The following is a 22,992-nucleotide window of genomic DNA, read 5'->3' on the forward strand; positions in this document are numbered from 1 at the left end:
GTATTGGCCGAACTATATAGAGTGTACGCCTTATTATTAGCAAATTAAGTATTCGATTCGACTGCGCACGCGCGAACTTTGTCGGATCTTCACGCAGGTTGGGCAACTCAAACTTGAGCTGTCAATCTCGGATGGCAGATGTTATGCTCAAATATGATGCGAATTTTTTAAGATTTAACAGATCTTAAAAAGTTGATGTAGTGATTTGAGAAGGCTGGACAAACTTTCATTGTTCATATTATTTCAATTCGCCACTTGACGCAGAAGGGTTTGCTTATACCCCGTTTCAAGTAAGTTGGCTCCCCTGCTTTACAGTCGAAAATATTGCAATGATATAGACGATTGGAATTCAATTGTTTTGCGCATGCGTAGTCAGTCACTTACCCTGCTATATTTAGAGCTATTTACTCTTAGTATACTGGTATAATATACAGAGTGTGTTGCGAGCCAGCAGTTGGCATATTTGGTTTATAATTTATGTGAATGCATTGTTGGATACAAACTTTATATTATGATTAATACTGGTTTATTAAACTTGATTCGTACACAACAGGGTGTAACAAGCTCCAGGAAAAAAATCTCGGGATTTTCCCGGATTTCTTGACTGAAATTTTTTTGATCGTCATTTTGATCTCTATTACTGGCATTGCGAGAGATACTATCAAATAAACAACAAACATTGCATATATTTTATTTTGCAACTATTTCGCAGCATATTTGAATAAAGTATTATTATTTGTGTACTCATTTGAGGGTACAGCTAACCACGTGCTCCCGACTGCAGTTTCCGAAATCATTACGGCAGTTTATCACGACAGATTGACAGACCGACAAAAGGACTATTATTTTTCTACAAACTTATTTTCCGGATACTAGGGATCTAATGAGGAATCGCGATTGAGATATTTAAAGTAAATATAGGTTTCGAAGATGAAATAATAGTTGGTAATTTATTGATTATAACATATACCTGGTGTATAGAGGTAAAGACGAGGCTTATACAGTTTGGAAGGTAGATGGGAAGTGAAGTCGAATGAACAGAGCGAAGTGTCAGTGAGTGGCGAAAAGCAGAGTGCAGGATCAGGATTCTGGGAGTGAAAGAAGATAGTTAGGTGTGCACAGGGTGTGTGAATGATTGTTGAGTCTGACGAAATAAAGAGGCTTTCAGGCAAAACAGACGAAAAATGAGTTGTCAGTGCGATAGGGTGATGAGTACGTAACATGATAAAAAGTAAATTTGATTTATTTTGGAATTGATCGTATAATTGAAGTAAGGTTACAGACTACGTTATCATTGATTCTTTTAGATTCCATAAGATGTGAGAAGTTTTGATCTAGTTACAGACTATCTATACATGTCAACTTTTTTCATTAATTATTCATTAAAAATTAAAAACACCTGTTAACAAAAATGTAATTATGTTTCTTCTTTTCTATCTTTAGAATTTTCAAGATTCCGTTATAAAACAAAGCAAACATAGAAATTCTATGAAATGTGAGTCTGATCTGATCTTTTCAAATAAGAAATATTTCTTGATGAATAAAAAGCATTTTGCGCTAGTTATCGCTAGATCGCCACAAGTGGAAACGAACTTGTAGAATCGGTCCTCTCCTTTCATAACGCAAAAATTCTGGATAAGTTTTTTAACGTTGCATGCGTTTTATTGACAGATAAGGAGCTATCTAATAGGAATGAAAGTGCTTAACATAATGTAACAGACGAAATAAAACAATCTCTACAACGCGACACGAGTCCGGGAGAATTTCATACGTTACCAAACATAACTTATAGATTAAAAATATAAGAAGCTGAATCAGATTAATAGAAACGCGAAAACAAGAGATAACTGACGCGGAATATCTAACACAGAGTACGAAGCGTAACGCGACGCCAATCGGTTTATTTCTCAAATTCGGCAACACTCGAAGCTTAACAACAGTGAAAAAAATTAGAATAGGGAGTAAATTCTGGACGACTCATAGACATGATCAAACAAATTATCAATAAAGAAATAATACTCCACAGGAAAACCCGAGTCGAGCAACTGTTCGCTCAAACAGTTAAAACAAAAGAATAATTCTTGGAATAATTCAATCAAAATACTCGGTGGTTCGAGCGGTATAACAAAAGCCACACTTACGTAAAGAAGATCGTCGGGAACACGGCAAGAAAAGCAGGGCCACAAAAAAAAAAGAAACTTAGCGGGAACACAGACTTTTCCACGAAATGTGCCGGATGCAAAAGCGACGTCCAGCGCAGTCGACACCCAGAATAGAAATGAGCTCCTTTCTCCCCCCTCCCACAACAAAGATTTGGAAATCGGGATCGGCAGAACCGAGTACGGCTGTCGCTGCTGCTGATTGGTCGAGCGTTTCCAGCGCTCGTCATTGTCGGCTGGTGACGCAGTAGTGCAAAAGAGCTCACCAGGGGGCAGCGCGTTCGGACCGCTTTCGCCATGCTTCACCTGCTGGATATTTAATGTTAACATTTCTATTCTAGACTGGCTGCGACGCGGTGCATGGACGGTTCGCCGTTCTCTACCGACTCGGTAGGGGACTCTGGACCACTGGGGAAGCCCCAGAAATGAATCCTCGAAATATTCGGTGGCCAATACCTAATGGTTAAAAAAAAATATTTCGGTTGGTAGATGTGGCCAGACTGAGTGTAGATAGACCTTGGCGTGGGATGCTTGTTTGAATTTCGAGCGTCACGTGCCCCGTAGACGCAATCCCTCCATCGGTATAAGGCGTTTGTGGCGGGGCGAGGCACGTGTATTAGCAGCGAAGCGTCGGCGTCGATCCTGCTGTGATTCGCAAAACGCCGTTTACACCATGATTCCCAAAGCGTCCATTCCGCCGTGCCCTTGCCTATTTCGCGCTTTAGGGCACAAGAATGTTGAAATCAATTCGCAGATTCATTAGCATAAATTCTTGAATCTAAGTCCCATCTACTCTTCTCACATTGTAAATAATATAAATGAGACACTTGAACAAGATTCTGAAAATATTTTTCCATTCAATTTCTAATACATTTGTTTAACAAGACAATATTTTTCACATTTGAATTTTTATAAAAATAAAAAATTAGAATAATAAAATCATGAATACGGACTAGGAAAACAAAACTTTTATGTATTCACTACAAATTAAAGCTGTACTATGAATTTGTTAATCAGACATTCTGATCTAATGATTGTATTTTTAATTGACCGATAAATTGTTTGATCAAACAAAGAGTTAATCGATCAATAAGAAAAACGATTTAAAATTAATTGATAAATCTGGCAGCGCTACTACGAACTGAAAATACATCTATTTCGAAACCTATTTTGTGCATAGCTCTCCCTTAAAACCTCAAGATAGAATGTATTTACTGGTATTGAATTAACAAGATATAAACACATTTATTTAAGAATACAATATTCTTTTAAGTTAGTAATACAATAACAGTACAAAAAAGATGTAAAAACATATACGGGATAAGAAGTATACTATACATGGTTCGTCTTTACTTATCAAATTCGAAATGTCACGACTTCAAGTAGGTACAGTTTCATGTAATGAAATCTGGGGTTTTTCGAGAACACTACTCGGAACTTTATTATAAAAGCAAAAAAAATATCACAACAGTTAATGAAACCTTCATTTACTCGTTGTAGATTTTATGGCACTGTGAAATCGAGGAGGTACTTTGAAAGTTCGTAACTCCCAGAGGGGATATCATCATGTCAGCAAAAGTAGAACAAAGTTTTATTATTCAGATTAAATGGAAAATCATAGGTAGGGTTGCCACCCATAGTATAAACGAGACAGATTAGTTGGATCGTGGGCCTCTTGAATCAACCTCTCTACTTGTCCAGCGACACTAGATGCTGAACCCTCTTCTGTCCCCTGCAATTTCTGCTCTAATCGTAAGAGTGCTCTCTCTGCAAGTTTGTTTATTTCTCCAGCAGCTGCAAAATACCTATCATTGTATTACGTTGCACCCTATCATTACAAAAAGTTCAAGTCAATTACAAATTCAGTACTGTACAAGATAATGAGTACTATTATGTAGATCAATATCAGATTCTTCATATCAAAATTCATCCAGATCAGATGAAACGTAATATCTCGTGCAATTATTTCTATAGAAAATCAAAACATCCTTACTTCCATATTGATAATAAAAAATATAACGATAAAATGTAAAAATTCTTAATAAATTGAGGATAAAAATTATTGATATTGCGAAATATTTCTTTGCAGTTAGTGTGAAACTATGCTGTTGCTGGAAGTAGTTTTTCGTGAACTCAAACGTAAGAATAGACTATGTTGGCTGCCATTTTTCAATGAAAGAAAAAACTCTGAGAAATGGCAAACCATTTTTCCAGTAGAGAACAAGAACTGTTTTTGCCCACTAATAAAGCAAATAGTTCCTTATTATGTGCCTTAAACAATCCAATGTTTCAGTATAGGTAGTAGATTGCGAAGAGCTTCTTTCGGAAAGAAATTTTTATTGAATTATTCAGTTCGGCAAAATTATATTAGTCTTTACTCTGAATAGCATCGCTTAACTGTCAGTGAGCAATTTACGTCATCCTTATGATGTAAAAAAAAATGACATTGAACAGTTTATCTAGAAGAAGATAAAAGATAAAATGAATTCGTCTAAGGCCATTAACTTAGATGAAATGATCTAGCTAATATACCACACTGATTACAATTATTTTTGCACAAACCTTCTTGACCTTCCGAGGAACCTTCTTGTTCGCCTTTTTGAAGACTGTAAGCCTTAGCTGGAGTTATGGCCCATGAAAAGAGGGGATCATAAAGAAGCACTTGTAGGAGTGTTATAATGATTTCTTTATGATTTCGGAGCACAATTATTGTTTCTTCACAACTCCGCCTCAGAACACCTTCTACCCCTGATACACCCATCGCAGCTTCGATATCTCTGGTCAATCTAAATGGAACGGTCTCTGGAGTCGGCAGCACTTTACCTTGCTCAAATGCAATACCTACGAAAATTAGTTACATCGATATTGCAAAATATTCTTGTTATACTTTCACAGAAATAACACAGAGAAAGTATTCAAAATTATATTAGTGTGAAAAACTGTGGGAATAGTGATTTATCAAGTAAATTGTGGTTTCTTTACTTGTAACGAATTTGTTGCTATGGAAGGTATTAAAGCTTAATTAACTTTATTACGATCTTTCTATCGAAGGAAATTCATGAAATTTATTTTATGATTATTAATAGAGATGTGTAATTAATTCCAAATCACGAATAGTTTGACACAATTATTTGAATACTCGAATATTGGATTCAATTTTCAAAGCCAATTTCACTATTGAATTCGATTCAAGCACCATTCACACATTCCCAATTATTAAGAAATGTTTCAAGCTATCCAATTTCACATTTCCCGCAAACCTATTTGAGTCGATTTTCTTGATCTTATGTTTTCTGTACAACAAATTTTCATCCAGGAGAATTTCCATTTCAAGATTTTAAACATGATGCAATTTTGAATATTAGAATGGGTAGTTGATTAGTCTGTGGATACATGATTTGCAAGCATGGAAATAGTTGATTCTTGACGAAAAAAAAATATAATTCGATCGATTCCAGTAAAATGTATTCCTTTATTTCTACTTACGTATAGATTTAGTGAAGGCTGTCGCCATAAGACCTACACAATAAAAAAAGAAGAAAAAAACAACATAATGATGAATTAACTTACCAAAGTCGATATGAATGACTTCAGCTGTCAATTTGTCCACCAGGATATTGTTCACATGCCTGTCACCAAGCCCCAAGATGTACCCTATCATTGAAGTTGTTGCCACACTGATAAAAATACAAATAAATAGTGTATATGGGATATTCCATGACAAATCGACTAACTTTGACCCTTAACATGTGTCAAAACTTTGTCAAGTTATAAAAGCATTTCTGACAGAACCGATTTATTCATAGAAGTTTTTTTTTTTTGGGGTTGATTGACTATTGAGGTACAAGCATTCAAACATATTAATAGTCCCACGTGTTTCAAAATTCCCCAAAACTCTCGGAAATTTTGTTCTACGATGGAATAATTTTTTTTTACTGTTTAGAGTGCTTTCCCAAACTTTGGATTGACAAAAATCAATGTTTAACATTTTGAAAAACTACAATCTTTGAAAAATACGTTAAAATTGTGTAGAAGATGAAATTCGTTATTTTAACATTTCTTATAATGTCCTTGAAAAACGTTGTTACTTAACAACCACGCTAACACCTCAACAGATTTCCACTAAATTTCAAACAATTGTATTTCATTGATTATGGTGAATAAATTCTACCGGATTGGGCAATTTCGAACTGCTATAATTGACAAAAAGAAATATTCTATCCTATGAGTAAAAAAGGTTCTAGTTGGAGTTTTAATGGGGGATACATTCGTGGCCTATAGGGAGATAATCCCAGATTACCCTGTATATTTAGTACAGTATACAGTACAGTAAAAGGTATCAAAACATCCGCGGGGTTATATGTTTCATCTTACAGTCAACGTGAGTTACCTGTGTACATAGGCTAATCTTCGTTCAAACCAAGTCTCTGGGGATGAGAAACTCTCCAGGAAGAAGTAATGGAAAACCGGATGAAGATGTTTGCAACAATCTATATAAACCCTAAGTTTTTCTTGGTTTGATTTTTTGAAGACTGCCTGAAAAGAAAAGAGAAGAAAATATATAGTAAGATTTCTTATACACGCGCAGACACAAATTTTTTTTAAAACGCGTGTTAAAAACAATATATCACGCTAAAGCTACAGATCATCCTTGGAGTATGAAGATTGAGACAGTAAAATAGTACATATTCTCATCTCACCTCCATTTTCATTCTGCATTGCCTTGTTGTATAATCATTCGGATAATATTTTTTATGAAGTCCCAAATACCCGACAGATCCCTCTAGAATCACACTGAGAGGCAATGTATTATTGCACCATTCCAAAACACCGCATCTTCGAGTCAGAGGCACCACCTGCCAAAAGTAAACTGGTTGAACAATTGATTGTTTCACAAAAAACCTTGATACGCATTTGAAGGTGAAAGAGCAGGTGAAGTTTTTATTGCAGTAATGACAAAATGAAATCTATGGATTTGAGGTGAATGGTAACGCTTGACAAAGCATTTGAAGGAGTCACAAGAAGTAGCCCTATTCCAAATGAAAAAATTAGACTTCGACAACACTAATGGCAAATACACCCGCAACATCCTTATTGTGCAATGGGGCAGGGGGTGGCATCCATCAATCACGTGATACGTTTTTAGCCCCACTCCTCTATCCCCCCTTATGACTGGCCGTGAGGTTCTAGCAAACCCCCCTCACCCTGCTTGTTATCGCGTAGATTTTTCTTACTCATACGGTAAATTTGTGAGTCGGTTCGGTATGTCATAGAGTGTAATAATGTATACTATGTCCATAATTTACCGAACAAAAATAATAAGCTTTATTGACACCAAAACAAAAATTTAACTTAAATTCCCTCACTATTTATTGAGACGAAGTACACAAAAAATACGCGTGATACTGTTCGAGACCCCCCTCCCCCCACTAATGTGACCGGTCATAATCTTTTCAAGTAGCCTCCCCCTCCCTGTAAGTCTTACGTGATTAATGGACACCCCCATGGAAATGATTCTGATTCTGAAAAAAAATTATCGTTGTCCACAATGCTTAAACTATAGTGTTTTTGATCATATTCTCAAGTTTTTGTGGCGATCTGGTCAATGAATAAAATTCACCCTAAAAACATTAGAATCAAATAAAAAACACCGAAATTTCAAAATTTTCAAAGTTCTAATTATAAAACCTTCTTTCAAATTGCGGATATCTTATTATTAGCGTGTATTATTCAAACTCTTGCAGAACTATTTCCATAGCATAGTAAGGATATTGTTTTTCTTGTGATCACCATAATCAGCACAAAAAACGCGACTGAAAATTTCCTCTTTTCTCAAATTTTGATTCGGATGATATGACCCATTCGGCCTTAATGAATGCATGTGTGATTAAAACCATTCAAATCATTTGTCATACCTTATATGTACGGACATTCAGTCTACGCTTGTTGGCTTCTTTGCTGGTTTTGAGAAGCATATTCATAACGGTAAATACTTGTTGCATAACTGCATCTTGCCTTAAATCATCTCTTCCCTGAAAAAAAAAAATACATTGAGCAATGTGATTTTCGAAAACCATAAAAGCTCGAGGTCAGAAAATTATAGGATATGGATATCTTAGTACATGCTGTAAAATATCAAAATTGCAGAAAAATCGAAAGTTTAGCCTCGAATGGTGTGTGAATATTTGGTGAGCTTCCCCATATGTACTCATGCATAATTACGTAATATTCATACTTGTTACGTGTTTACCTTAACTAACTGATTCCTCGTAACACCATCAGTCCCCAGGCAGGTTATTTTCTTGGGTGCGTTAATACCTCCAACAAGTTCAAACTCATTCGCATATTTTTCTATGCTAACAATTCGATTATAAATTTTGTTCGGTTTTATATCAATCGATAATGTTGGTATTAGAGTATGTTTAAAGTTTTTAATTTGTTGAACTGAATGAGAGACGTTCGGCACTGGAAGTTCTGGATCAATCAAGACATATGATTAAACATCGTCTCAATTTTAAATCCTTGTAACTTAGCAAATAGGAAATCATACATACTTTGGGAGTTACTTCTTGGCGTTTCTAAGTTTGCTAACATGATCAAGGAATGTGCCAGTTTATGCATTTCTTGTATAATGGGATTGATATTGGTAGACATGAGATTTTCAATCAGTTTTTGTGCAGTTAGAACCCGCGGCTCTGGGCTGATCTTCTGCCTTTTTTTACCTTTTTGGAATTCATGATCTTTGTGCGAATTCATCAGCGCCAAGAGTACTGGCAATGTATGATGCGGATGTTCAATAGCACATCTTCGTAATAAATCATAAATCTGGTTAGAAAATGCATCACCAGAGTTAGTCATGTGTGGGGCTAGTTGTGGCACAAGTAAGACAAATTTGTAAGACTGAAGTTTGTTCAGATATGCTTGTAGCAAATCACTGGATTCTTTATGATGAGTATTATCCAGCCATAAAGACACTAGTCGAAACACCAACAAGTTGTGATCCTCGCCTTGTTGCAATGTCAAGATGTAATACCTGCGACATGATAAAAATTATTCAACTTGTACGTATTATTTACTTTGCTAATTTTCACGCCCAAATAGTAACTGAAGTTTATAGAAGAAGTTTATAGAATAGAAGAATAGATACTGAAATTTCAAGTTTCACTTACTTCAGTGCTAACAGCAAGTACATATTTTTCTCTTTTTCAATATTTTCCAACTCTGCCATATCATTACTGGTTTGATTCTTATTGAGATTAGCAGCTCGCCTCTCGTCGACATCCTTTGAATGTGTGGACAAAGTTTCAGCAGTCATTTCTGAGTAAGCCACACACTCCTTAAAGCTTTCAAATTGTGGTGATTTCATGTAAGATAGTATTCGCTGGTACTGGACGTCAGCAAATTGTGCCAAAGCAGCTTGAGTATCTAACAAATTTTTTTTGTCTCTCTCTGTTGGATTTTTTATCTTCTCACTGTACTTCAGAGAGGTCAAATAGTACTTGTCAATAACCCTCTGCAAAGATCGTAAAAAATCCTTAATCATCTCTGCTGACATATCTAGTGAGATCTCTCTCGGAACAAAGTAAATGGATCATTACTTGCGGATTTTCTGATTTTGTTTCAGCCATCCAATTTCCATATTGTGTAAATGCCTGTGCTTGCATACTTAGACTCAAGGTCTCGTTGACTAACAAATTATGAAGAAGATGCCGCCCAAGTTCTTGATCCCCGCTCATCCATGCCAAGACTGCTTCTTCGTATTGCAGATTAGTTTTTACTTCAGCTGACAATTCAACCTGTTTCGCCAAACTGCCTATCCAATGAAAAATTATCACAATTTACTAATCAATTATCTCCCATTTTTTAAATAAATTCATAGCTGAATTCTTAATATTTTTATGAGACTTTTAAACAATTTACATCAACTTCTATTGATTTCAGAAACAACTGTAGTTGATATTTATGTTTATATTTGACCACTTAATTGGCCACTCAACACACTACTTTTCATTACCATATAAACTAATTCAATTATTGGAAGCATGATAAAAATCTTTGTTGTTAAGATTTTTTTTCTTTCATAAAATAGTTTCTTTATCACATTTCATCATATATGGTGAAATAAAGAAAACTACTGGTTTCGATCGAAAAAGTATAGTATAGTATTCGAAAAACAAGTTTTTAGAAAAATGATGGTCTGTCTATTCCGACAAATTAAACAAAATTTTATACAAATTGCGGTAAAACGAGCAAAATAATACGATGAGAAATAATTCGGAAATTCCATTCAGCAAATTACAAGGATGGGCAAAAGTGATGATAAATAGTGTGTATATAATATTCTCATATGAAATGGAAAACAATCATCGGATTATAATTCAACATTTAAATTATAGAGCAAATTCTAAAATTTTACATACCTAAGGCTCGGGCAGATGTTTGAGAATATCCATGCTTCTTAGATAATTGATTCAATCGAAAATATGTATCAACAAGAGCATTTTTGACAACTTGATTTTTTCCTTTTTCGTTAGATTGTAACAAAACTATTCGTTGTGATAAAATCGGTTCAATATATTCAAAATCATTAACTCCCATAGAATCTTGTGTGTTCCATTTTTCAATCATTGAACTATAATCATCAAGCTTGGCAAAGTATATTTCTTCAATTTCACGCAGCATTTGAAGTTGAGATAAAGCAGGGTAGATGGTCTTACAACTTTCTGAAAAAATGAATCATTTAAATGAAATCGTCATTATTTACAGATTTGGAGAAGTCAAATTTTGTAATCGATATTAGCCAAATAACATATTACAATTTTGTTTTTTCAAATGCCTCTGGACTGACCGTCTCTAATTTTAAAAAATTATCTGGTTGTGCTATTTCTGACGAAAAATCAAAGATCGAATGTCTAGAACCTAAATTATAAGGTTAATCGTAGAACCTATAAACGTAATCACTAAACGGATGGTATTTCTTACCCAAACTGATGTTCCGCAATGAATTAATAATGCAGACGCGTCCACAATTTATAGCAGTTTTGAGGCCGTCTGTGTCAAGTTCATGAAATGATTTAAGTGCATGATAATGAAATAAGGGATAATTATTATTGACAGAAGCTTGAAGGCTAGTGCAGTTTTCTTGTCGAAGATTTATCATTTGTTGGGACGTGGATATACTCCAATCTGACAATCGCCAGGCACACTCATATCGACAATTGCCATCTAAGTCTTCTTCGCTCCTATCAACAGTTTTGACAAAGGCACCTAAAAGATATTGCAGACCAGAATGCTGCAATGCATCAAGTAAACCTATCGACAGAGAAATACAATCATGAGGTGAAAACAATATTATCAGTCATAGGGTTAGTGAAAATAGAGAGAAACTTGTAATTTCAAAGCTACTATTTTCGTAGAGTAGATACGTTTGCGTACCTTTGGTTGCTTTTTTGTTTCCAAGCGATACTTCTATATCATATGCAAGAAGTACTTTGTTCCATTGACGAAGCTGAACGTAATGTTCTATTTTGGCTGAAACATTTTGAAAATATGACCTGCCACATCCATAAATAGCATCAGGGTCTCCAATTTTTATACATGCTTCTCTGAGAATCTCTTGCAACACCTTCCCATTTTCAGTTTCAATTTCACAAATGTAATCGATGGGCATTGAATAATCAATCACTGGGCATTCTTTCAGTAATTTTTCACACCACAATTCAGCATAAAGCACGGATGTAAAGTAAGCTGAACAGTACTGAGCAGCTTTTGCTATGTGTAAATAATTTAATGGAAATTGATAATTGTCCGCCGACTGTGATCTTATGTAATCAACTACATTCAGCATGCACCGAACTGATTGCTGATTCAGACAGATATTGTAGTGCATGTCTCTTGGAGATGACTTCTTTTTTAACTCATCGGTATTCGTAAAGTGAAGATCAAAGAACCGATTGATGTAGTCGCATATTCCAGTGCACAATTTTTTTTCTATGTACAGTATCAAATGAATTATCCATGGTAATATTTTTTCACAAAATAATACATTTGCTCTACAAACTGGTATCAAATGTTTCAAGTAAGAGTCACTGAAACAGTTCAGAATTTCACATGTGATGTCTGCTATCCAATCACTGTGAGAGCGGTACGAATTACTGAACCACAATTTTTGGTCCTGATCGATGCATTTGATGAAATTTCTCTGATCTATTGTATAAATTTGTTTTGCCTGGCTGAGGCTAGTAATGAATGGTCTGATGTATTCAATTCGCAGCGATTCCTTAGTAGCTCCAAACTGTACTTTCGTACTTTTTTCGACAAATATTTGTGCTCCCCAGTAAGAAGCCATGATTTTGTATAAGGCTTCAGATGTGGCAGTTAGAAGTAGTACGTCGGTATGAATCAAAAAGCTTGATAAGAGAACAAGTATTCTGTAAGTACATGCGAACATCGGGTTTGCGACTAACTCTTTGTGATCACTTTCTGGTTGTAAGATCATTGTTGATAAATCGGCAGGCCCCAATTCACCTAAGCATTTTGCGGCCCCGAGCGAGATATCAGGATCAGAAGACGAAGTCAATTTCACTAATGCACAAATTAATTGATGCAATATACTGACAGCACAATCTTCAGAAAATTTTTGAACAGACCCTAGACTCTGATAGATTTCTTTTAATTCTATTTTCCGAGTCTGCAACTGTTCCAGTAAGTTTTCAAGTTCTGCAATACTGTAATCCTCCGTGTTTTCACTTCGTGTATTTAAAAAGTGTCGAATTTCGTTCTCCAAGCTTTGCTTTTGTTTGCTCTTATATTTCAACTTTAAATGTATATCTCGCAATACTTGAAAAACTTCATCCATGGGGAACGAATCTAATCTTCCAATTGCTTCTCCAAGTAAATGATTTTGCTCAACAATAAGGAATGTCAGGATCTCGGAAGCATGTCTTGCTTCATTAGTTTTTACAATTGGTATCATACTCGTTACTATCGATCTCAAGATCGATTCAATATCAGTATGCCTCTTAGGTAAAATGTACTTGAGCAGATGGTAAAGGTAACTGCAAGATGCTTGGGTGATACACCTTAAATTTTCCTGTGTGAGATTGATCAAGGTGTAACAAATATCTCTGATAATGTACGCCGACATCTGATCAAAGTAATGGCGATCTATTTGCTGTAGTAACATTATTGAAAAATACATGTAATGATGGAGTGCCTTTGATTTATCCTCAATCGAATTTACATTGTAAATGCTGCATTTTAAATCCAATAATACTGCTTGTAATACATGTTGCTTTTCGGTAGCGAGGAGGTAAAGTAAGGAATGACCAGCTCCCATCATATGTTCATCTAAATACATGAAGCTTCGCGTAATATCTTCATGCTTGAAGTGTGGCGGATCATTGGACGAAAATTTAATCGAGACAGTTAAAAACTCCATGAAATGTTCTTCATCGTGTAAACGTTCAATCATGTCGAGTATAACGCTCTTTAGATTCTTTTCAATTAACGTAGACATTCTTTGAACTGTTTGAAATTCGTTTTCATTTTTGTAAAATTGATTGAAAACACCAGTTGCTCGTTGAATATCGAGAACACTAATGCCAGCAGATGGAGTATGTGGATCTGCAGAAATACATGGTAACAGCCAAGCGATGAGCCGTGGAAAACAATCCTCGACAACTTTGTTAAATGGCATACCAAATTGATTGCATAGATTGTGCGCCTCTTTCAGGCTGCATTTCTGAATGACTGTCGGTACGACGATGTTCATATGCTTTTGATAGAATTCTTGATCAGACGAGCAGTGAGCTAGATGTACCGGAAATTTTTCCAAAGAACACCCATTCTCCAGCCAATGTGTTAGAAGGTAGTTCAAATTTTTTTCAACTAGGGTAGATGAATCCTTCATTTTTAAAGTCGAACTGATGCTATCTAACATCTTCTGTGTAATTTTAGAGTTGATATTTTTGTCTACGGTCAATCGAAATGTGGTTAGCAATGCTTCGCTGCGAAATATAGCACTGGAAGAAATCACAATACCCATTATATGTAGAGCACTTGCGACGCGATTTGTTCTTTCGTCTTCTTTCACTTTTTCTTTGAGTTCCCCTTGAACAATGAACAAAGTGTTAATGACAGTCTTCAGCTTATAAAAAAATTCTTTCAGCCATTCAAGGTTTACATCACTTGAAGCAAATACTAGTTGCAAACACTTTACGGCTTGAAGACGAACGACATGAAACGGACTTTGGATATACATTAAAATATCTTCTACAACAGGTGTATCTGTATCAGTGTGCCATTTAGCCCAATCGAAAGTGGTATCAATTTTTGCAATTATTTCAAGGCAGTGAATGAATGTAACATATGTCGATGGACCGTAGTTATTTTCACTTTGTAGAAGCTGATGGAATTTGTGTAAAATCCGCAACAAGTTTTGGCGTTGTACATCACTACCCGTAGATCTCATGCGAAAAAGCAGTTTAGATAATATTTTTAAAATACTTATGACAGCCTCATTATCCTTATGCCAAATTATACATAACTGCTGTAAAAGTTTCAACAAACTTTGAATCACATTTCCAGAAAGCGATACTGATTGACCAGACATCAATGACTCCAACACTTGAAGAGCCATTTTAAAGTCATATATTTCTGTCAGATCATAATTGTCTGACTGTAGAAGAGTTATCTGCAAATTTTCCTGTCTTCGAGTCATTCCATCGCTGTTAACCATACAACAAAATGATGCACATACTGTACAAGCTTTCATTCTTATAGTATTCGCTTCTGACAGAGAATCAGTCTTCTGAAACTCGTCGCTTTTTCTCATAAGTCTATGCCTTTCGGATAAATCATTCATATTTTGTATGTAACCAATACTTGTATTGCAATTATCCATCTCGGATTCATCACTTATTTTTCGCAGTCTTTCAACATCCGTCAGTGATAAGATATTTTTCAGCATATTAGATTCGGTGGACGACCGAATAATATCAATTATAGCAATGTGATACGGTGTATTGTACAATACATATAGAGCTTCTAATACGTGTATAAGGGATTTTCCCCTGAGTTTCCTCTTAGATTTTATCATTTCTTCGATCGATAGAGATATTTCCTGCAACGAATTCTTTATTATAGTGCCAAATGATACTTTCATACTCTCTTGTGCGATATTCAACTGGCAAAAGTTTGAAAACACCTTAGCAACGACTGCTGTCTGTAATATGAGAACATTTACAAATTTCGACTCACTGATTGCAGTATTTTTTGTTACCAAGTCATTGACAAGTATATCACAATTGGTTTTAACATACAATACGTTATTTGTCAAAGTTTTGCTTTGTGGAAAACTGTTGATGTTGGTTTCGTCATACAAGCTACTTTCAAATGCTGTCAACAAGTGAACACGCTCCATACTTGTAAGACTATCTCGTGTACTTTTACATGGCAAGGAATGATTTGATAGGGATTCATTATTCATCCAGAGCCTCGATTGAGAAACGTTTGATACGTTAACTTCGACAACATTGTGCCAAGATTTCAATGTCAAGCCAACCAGCAGCTCGCAAACATCTTCAATAGGAAACTCAACATTCCATTTACTTTGCGGAATGGCTAAAACCCATCGTAAAAGGCGTACTTTTAGTGGTACATCATTATGTAGCATCAAATTATTCTCATGTACAGGTGGTTCTGCAGAAATCTGTGATATATTATGCTGACAAAAAACCAACAGACTATGAATACTGAACTTTGACCATGTGACTGTATCTTTCAGGTATAAGTTCAAAAGGTCGTTGCCATCGATTACTTTCTTGTTTACCAGAAGAGACTGCAAGAGTTTATGAACTTGGTCGTCGTTCTCTTTTTTGCTTACTGACCTGAAATAAATATAAAAAATGTAGCCTAATGTAAAAATAATGGTAATGTCATTATGCTACATAAATATCTGTAATTCCTAAAGTACATATATTATACTGACAAGAAACTCAGAATAGCTTGAAATCAATGAACCAAATATACCTGATGATAAACAATTCATGAACAATACATCTTCCTGAAGTTTTAATTCATTCAGCTTGATTGAAAATTCATTTAAAGCTATATATTTCACTGCTCTGTTTACGTTTCTAATTGATAGTTAGCATAAAATAAGAATAAAATTTTTCATACTAGCCGTTTTACTCCATACCGAAATTTCAGTGTAAGTAAATACTTAAATTGGAACTTTACTGTTCACACATTAATCTTACTCTTACCTGAGAGTAGTGTTCCATATCTTGAGCCATATTGCTTGAATTTCAGTATTTTTAATCAAGTCAGTCGAAAGTTTTTTTTCAAATTCTACCATAACTCTACCCAATTGCCATAGTTGATACATAACATCGGTATCTGTGCATGTATTCAGTGATGCATTCAGAAATTCAAGTAGTGGAAGGAAATTATTTTCTTTCACACATTCAGAATACTCTGTTATCAATGTGTTCAAAATTTGTACTGAGTATTTAGATTCGTTAAGTGGGGTAGTTATAAGAACATCGATCATTCCTTGAATACCGATTACAGTTCGTCTGCGCTTCGGTGGTTGCAATAAAAAACTACTTTCATTTATGGCAATGTCATTGTCAATGGACGTTGAATCATCTTTCAGTTGCCTTGAAACTGTGAATCAAGATTAACATTTTCAATGGAGTATAGTTTTTGTAAACAACGCTATCATGATCATAATTAATGAATTCTCCATTACAAATTTACGGATTAACGATTGTGAGTGAGAAACGAATATTTTTCAATTTCAACTATTAATTTGTGCACATGGGAAATGCCGTGCCAGCTCAATACGCAATTAAACATGACCATTTTTGATTTCGTTAATTTCTTTTCATAGTCCAGTATCTATGGGGCATTCAATATCACTTCAATCCTTGAGCTTTCGGATTGGGCCCGCGATTTTTTATACGATTGTTCTCACTTTAAAAAGGACCCCGTTTTTTTTAATATTCCTTCGACTTGATTTGAATTTTTTATAATTTGTTAAAACGATTTTATTGATCGATACAAGTTAAGAATCTGAAAAAAATTCTGAAAAATCGTGTGTCAGATATCGAAAATTTTAAGCGTAGAGGCAGGCCAGAGAGATTTTTCCTTCGTATTGTTTTCAAGCTTTATTTTGAAAATAAAAAAAAAAAACGTTGCAAAAAGCGGGAGTTATTTTACTATGAATCGTTGCTCAAACATTTTCATAAGTCACACCGGATTTTTGAAAATTCTTTCACAGTAGCACCTATAATTTTTTTAGTTTATTACCTCGATTCAATTTCCAGCCATTAATTTTTTTTGCAAAGTTTGATATTGAAAACTTCAACTGTCTTATAACGCAACGGAGAAGAGATATTTTTTACAAAAGTTAGTGAATTATTTTTTTCATCCCGTATTGCACTTTCACAAAAATCTTTTTCGAGCAACCATTTTGGTAGTCTTATACAATCACGTCAACTATTCAAATGACTTCTCGAATATTTTTTTTATAAAAGTACACCTCTGGCTGTTGAAATAAAAACAAAAAATATGGAAGATGATTTGACAGGGTACTGATATTTCAAAAAACAAATAACGGAATCAAAAATTGTCAGGCATGTCGCATGTCTAGTTAGCACGACAAGCTCCATATACACATAGCTGTTCCTTTGCAAAAATAATACGCATTTTATGCAAAAGCAAGTCAACTCTTTGTTGCTATTTCTCAGGATTTAACTTATTAGCACAATGAGAATAATCACTTTATGGTCCTAGTTGTAACGGAAAAGAACATAACAACTCAATTTAAAGTAAAAAATGATCAACTTTTTTGTTGAAACATTTCCAAATCAAAGTCTCAATTATCACATATAATGTCTATACTTTCAACAAATTCCTGCGAGAAATGTAAGGAAACTTAACAAAGTATGAAAAAATTACAAGCCATGATCATTAAAAGTATAATATGAAATTAAATGATCTTACCTTCACAAGCGAGTTGAATAAAGCTGATCGATACAAATTCCAATGAGAGGTTGTTAATAACCATGCAATAAATTGCACGCAATATATTATTCCATGTATCCCAATTGCAAGCATAGGCTGCGTTATGATTTTGCGTTACACTTCCAGGGTGGTGAGCTCGGACTACTAGCAGCATCCAGTCATACTTAGCGCAGTTATCATTCAAATCGATTGCAGAACGCATAACAATTTCTCCAAACTCGCAAAGAGCCATTCTACTTTCTGGGCCAATTCGTTGACATACAGCATTTACTAGTACGAATGTGTCGTCGGAAAGATTCCTTGGGTCAGACTTTGCATCATTGATGACTTGGACTAAAAAAGTAAGTTGTATTTGTAAGTGTAATTTAGTATTACTTCATTTGGTTGTTTTTATACATTACTAGCATTTGAGTTCATCATGTCTAATTAAGACCAACAGAAACTGTTTGGTGCTTGCAAGAGGGGTTAATCACTGTAATTATCTGACATACAATCGTACGTAATTTTGATTGTCTCTTGTAATCTCATGTAATCCTTGTAATTTTTTTTTAATCCATTGTACTCCATTATATTTTTTCATGATCTCATTGAATTCTTCATGTCATTTTTGTAATGTTTTAAATCTCTTGTAATCTTTGGACTATTCCTCTTGTATTCTTCACACTATCGTTCTTTGTAATCACTAGTAATCATTGTAACCTTTCTGATCACTTGCAATCTTGATAATAACTCGTAGTATTTTGTATTTTCTTTGTATTCTTGATGTTATTTTTCAAATTTTGAAATCCTTATGGACCTTGAAATTCTTGTAATCTTTGTGATCACTTGTGATATTTCCATTCCGTTGTAAACCCTTGTAATCTTAGCACTGTTTTGGTACCCCCTATAATCTTTGTCTTTCCTTCTAATCATCGTAATCTGTATAATCTCTTTGTAATCTCTCATTTTTTGTAATCCTAATCTCCATAGTCACTTGTGATCTCGGAAATCTATGTAATCTCTGCAATTTCTATGATCTTGGTAATTAGCTTGTAATCGCAATCAGTGTAAGCCAGTTTTACATAGTGACTAATCCCTCTTGCTTGCATAAACTATGAACAGTTAAGACTGACCCAGAATGCTTGGCCTCCAGAATGAGAAACCTCGTCTAAAATTAGAACTTGATACAATTTAATACCTAAAAATTGAAGAATCCCTTTCAACCTTAGAGCAAGATGTGATTGCGTGCAACCATGTTGTACTATACCACAAATTGCCCTCAAAATTAAAATCTTGTCAATATTAGGGTACGGGTTTTTGTACAATCCAATACAGCTATCCAACAATTCCTTCCAATGATCAGAGGACATATTCGTTTGGTATTGTTTAACCGGCAGTAAATGGTTTACCAAAATAGTGAGGTATATTTTTTGATAATCCATGTATTTGTGATCAGAAAAAATTTGAAGTATCAGTCCTACAAGGTCCCCGCATTTTAGGAATATTTCAGAGCTGTTCGCTTTTTTAACCGTGTCCAACATAGTAATGGAATTATTTCGATGAACGGACTCCCTGTTTTCACGTGCTCGTGATGATTTAGATGTGGAACCTGATAGTTTATCGTCCACACGTGTTGATCTCTCTGCTTCCTATGTTTAGAAACAGAACAGTGTTATTCCGATAATAATATACATTGCGTGATAAAATTTACCACTATATATATATATATATTCTAATGATCCGATTGTGAGACAGAGTTGACTAAATTTCGAACATTTATTGGGGCGGATAGAACTAGAATGTTAATGGGACGAAAAATCTTCAATAACAACCAATAACATACTAACAATGGCAGAAATCGTTCTGACTGTCTGGTATAAATCGGTTCATGCTTTCAGTACGTTTCATCAACAATGATGCTTCATGGAAACATAATTTTTTTTTTATTTACAAATTTATCCTCTTTGTTTTCTTGTTGAGTCAAGTATTACAACTGCGAAATACTGGATGCAAAACTACTCTGCTAGCACCTTAAAAAGTTACTTGTTTCTTAAGTTCGGTTAGAGGTTTATGAACTTGAGTTCTGTGAGTTGAAGTTAAAGATATAAAGTTAAGAATAAAAAATATGTACATATTGTATAAAATTTCGCGCGGCTAGGCTTGGTGGCAAAATAACGGATCGTATGTTGTATGTAGATTGTCGGTGCAACATCATTGTATACTAAGATGATAACTGGATCTAAATCGATATGGATCTTAAATCTGTGGTATGAGCATGTGAAGCTCTCTTATGGTAATTGCACGTCAATAAGTTACGGTGCAGAGAGGGTATTGCTGTAATTATCGGCTGAGACGTAACACTGCTACGATCATCTCCAAATTTGTTACTATTTTTCATTTTTTCAATTTCAAGAATTACACTGACATAACTTTTTCAGTTTTCGAAATTCGATCATTTTAACGAGTGTTGACTGAATGTGTAATTATATCATCACTTTACGTATTGAGCAGATGTATATTGTGCTCTATCGAAATAAGACATGTCTATGCTGTTACGTGTTTTACTTTATACTTGTGAAGATTCATGAAATTGGCATTAGATACAAAGCGCATGCTATGAGCTAGTTTTTTAAAAGTTAGAATGAAGTTAGGTAGCATAATCTCGACTTTTACCTAAAAATTTGACAATCTTTACAGCATATCAGTCAAACCAATGGTCTTCCAATTTATTTAGAATTTAAAAGAATAATGTTGATCTTGTTTTTAGATGGCATCCAAAATGTTTACGCATGAAAATTATTTAATTTAAGGGCTTCAGAAGTGAGTCCCATAAAGCTATATATTAACTCTAGAACTTCACGCCCAGTGCTTTCTCACTGTCGCGTGGTCTTAGCCACCACGTACAGGAACATGTATAATACTGGTCATTTTAGTCATAAATGGTATATTTCTTTGACTGCTAATTTTGATGAAGAATCACCTTAAAAACACTATAACAGTCGCTCGTCAACAGTGATATTTGCATGTCAAAACTATACCCTGACACACAATTTCTCAGGTGTATTTAGACGATATGTGGAGTTCAAATTAATGAGGAGAATAAGCACAAAAATACTAGAGTCGGATCAATCAAGAACACCAGAGCTCAATTATTTCGAATACCCTAGTTATAAAATCTTTTTTCAAATTCTTGACTGTGTCTATTTGCAAAACAGATACATCTTAAATATGCCAAATTTTCTCGTGTCACAAATTTTTCAAAAAAAATTAAAGTGACTGGAGTATCGTGTAAAGTTTCACTTTGTTACGCAAATAGACACTTCCTAGATATGAAATAGACTTTCATTATCTAGACCATGTAGTTCTTTCGAAACACTTACATGTAACAATACTTTATGTACAGAGTACATAATTGCAGTCCAAGTAGTTGCTGTCCCATTTTGAGTCTTTGAATTTGTGTCGAGTTCCTCTATAGCTTCTGCACTGTCGTACAGCTCTGTTAATTTTACAATGCATTTCTGTAAGATAAAGTTATAAAATATGAGGGGACAGACAAATGAATATTTCAACATAATAAAAAAAAAAGAATAAATTCTAGTAAATTCTAGAATATACCAGGAAAGTTTAGGCTAACTTTAAATGAAAATTTAGCACGAATTTACATCTGATATGCTATATATTAGTGCCTTTGTGACAGCTGACAAGTTTTTTATTGTTGAGCATCACACGTGGCTGTGTTTATAATTGACAAATTCGGCTGCTGACTACAGTCAACTAGTGGCTGCTGCTCTGACAGCTAATTTGAGTCAGAATATACCTACGATTGAGCGTTACAATTTGATATACGATTCACACGATTCACATAAATAGAGGAACGACAGGAAGAAAATAATATGCTGGCACTGTGAATAACGCCTGTTTAAAAGTGTCGAACATACCTTTCTATCTGAAACTCGAGAGGAACCCGCAAGTGAGCACACGTCGCGAAATGCTTGCTCGTATCTAGGCATTCTTGACAATTGTCAATGTAGGTTAGACGCATTACCACAGTTTAAGCTTCGAATTTTGTGATTTCCGATTTGTAGGTTCTGACACCAACTTGGAAAACTATAATCTTACATTTTTATTCAACCTCACTAGCAAGTATCACTTGGTATCACAAACTTCACGTTAATAACCCGGCTCGCACAACTCATCGCCCGCCAAAATTATCATTATCTTGAAACATAGAACTTATGCGTATTCAGTCACTCGCATACGAGCACCTGGGGGCCTATTCTCGAACTCGTGAGATAATTATCGCGTAGGCCAAATCGCATGCGATTCCAATTTCACGTCTAGTCACGTGCAATAATTTTCGAACACGCGCTGAGCCAGCAGTATTGCTTACTGTGGGGGAATCTTACAACAGCCAATCATTACTCAGCTTACAAGAGAAATGCAAAAAGCATCATCACAATGAGAAAGCTTCTCTCCGGGGTTTTTCTTCATGTTTAACATTTGATATCTTACAATTAGATCAAATAATATTTACTATTTTGAATATTCATCTATGATCAAATATACCCTTTAAGAATTCACAAAGTTGACCACTGCTGCGCACCATTTTTAAGAATTCTGCCTTCACGGCATACCATCGTTCTGACTGCTAGATTCTCAATAAAAAAATATGCTCATGGAGAATAAATATTCGTAATATAGATTTACAGGCGTATCTCTGTCAAACGCGTAAGATCAAACAGAGAAACAATGATATTCGAATAACTCAAGTAAGGTTTCAGAATGCAGCTCTGCTTTACCCTGTCCCATCCTCATGGATATC

General features: G+C 34.8%; 1 protein-coding gene across 2 annotated transcripts; it reads right to left on the reverse strand.

The window, feature by feature from the left end:
- Positions 1–3,292: 3,292 nt before the first annotated feature.
- LOC124407236 (serine-protein kinase ATM) lies at positions 3,293–22,296 on the reverse strand. 2 transcript variants are annotated; one of them, XM_046883192.1, is made up of 19 exons: positions 22,109–22,296; positions 21,551–21,688; positions 19,369–19,819; positions 18,171–18,524; positions 16,427–16,829; positions 15,724–16,048; positions 11,595–15,384; positions 11,142–11,471; positions 10,580–10,882; positions 9,758–9,972; positions 9,329–9,672; positions 8,714–9,192; positions 8,410–8,633; positions 8,075–8,191; positions 6,860–7,015; positions 6,550–6,695; positions 5,730–5,836; positions 4,722–5,000; positions 3,293–3,953 (listed from the first exon to the last, which is right to left on the reverse strand). In XM_046883192.1, exons 1-19 carry the CDS (start codon positions 22,178–22,180, stop codon positions 3,775–3,777), a joined length of 8,412 nt encoding a protein of 2,803 aa, XP_046739148.1. In that variant the 5' UTR covers positions 22,181–22,296; the 3' UTR covers positions 3,293–3,774. The 2 variants fall into 2 exon arrangements, with proteins under 2 accessions (XP_046739148.1, XP_046739147.1); XM_046883191.1 differs by having other exon boundaries at positions 11,595–16,048.
- Between the last annotated feature and the right edge of the window lie 696 nt (positions 22,297–22,992).

Source organism: Diprion similis, chromosome 6, assembly GCF_021155765.1.
Source record: "Diprion similis isolate iyDipSimi1 chromosome 6, iyDipSimi1.1, whole genome shotgun sequence".
Taxonomy (NCBI): Eukaryota; Metazoa; Arthropoda; class Insecta; order Hymenoptera; family Diprionidae; genus Diprion; species Diprion similis.

Bases quoted from the DNA above. Each gene is read 5' to 3' on its own strand.
- LOC124407236 (XM_046883191.1), bottom strand. From the start codon at position 22,180: ATGCCTAGATACGAGCAAGCATTTCGCGACGTGTGCTCACTTGCGGGT. The intron at 16,049-16,426 runs GTAAGAGTAAGA...TATTTATTTCAG, and splicing joins ATATGGAACACTACTCTCAG to GTCAGTAAGCAAAAAAGAGA. The intron at 7,016-8,074 runs GTATGACAAATG...TACTTTTGGCAG, and splicing joins TGAATGTCCGTACATATAAG to GTGGTGCCTCTGACTCGAAG.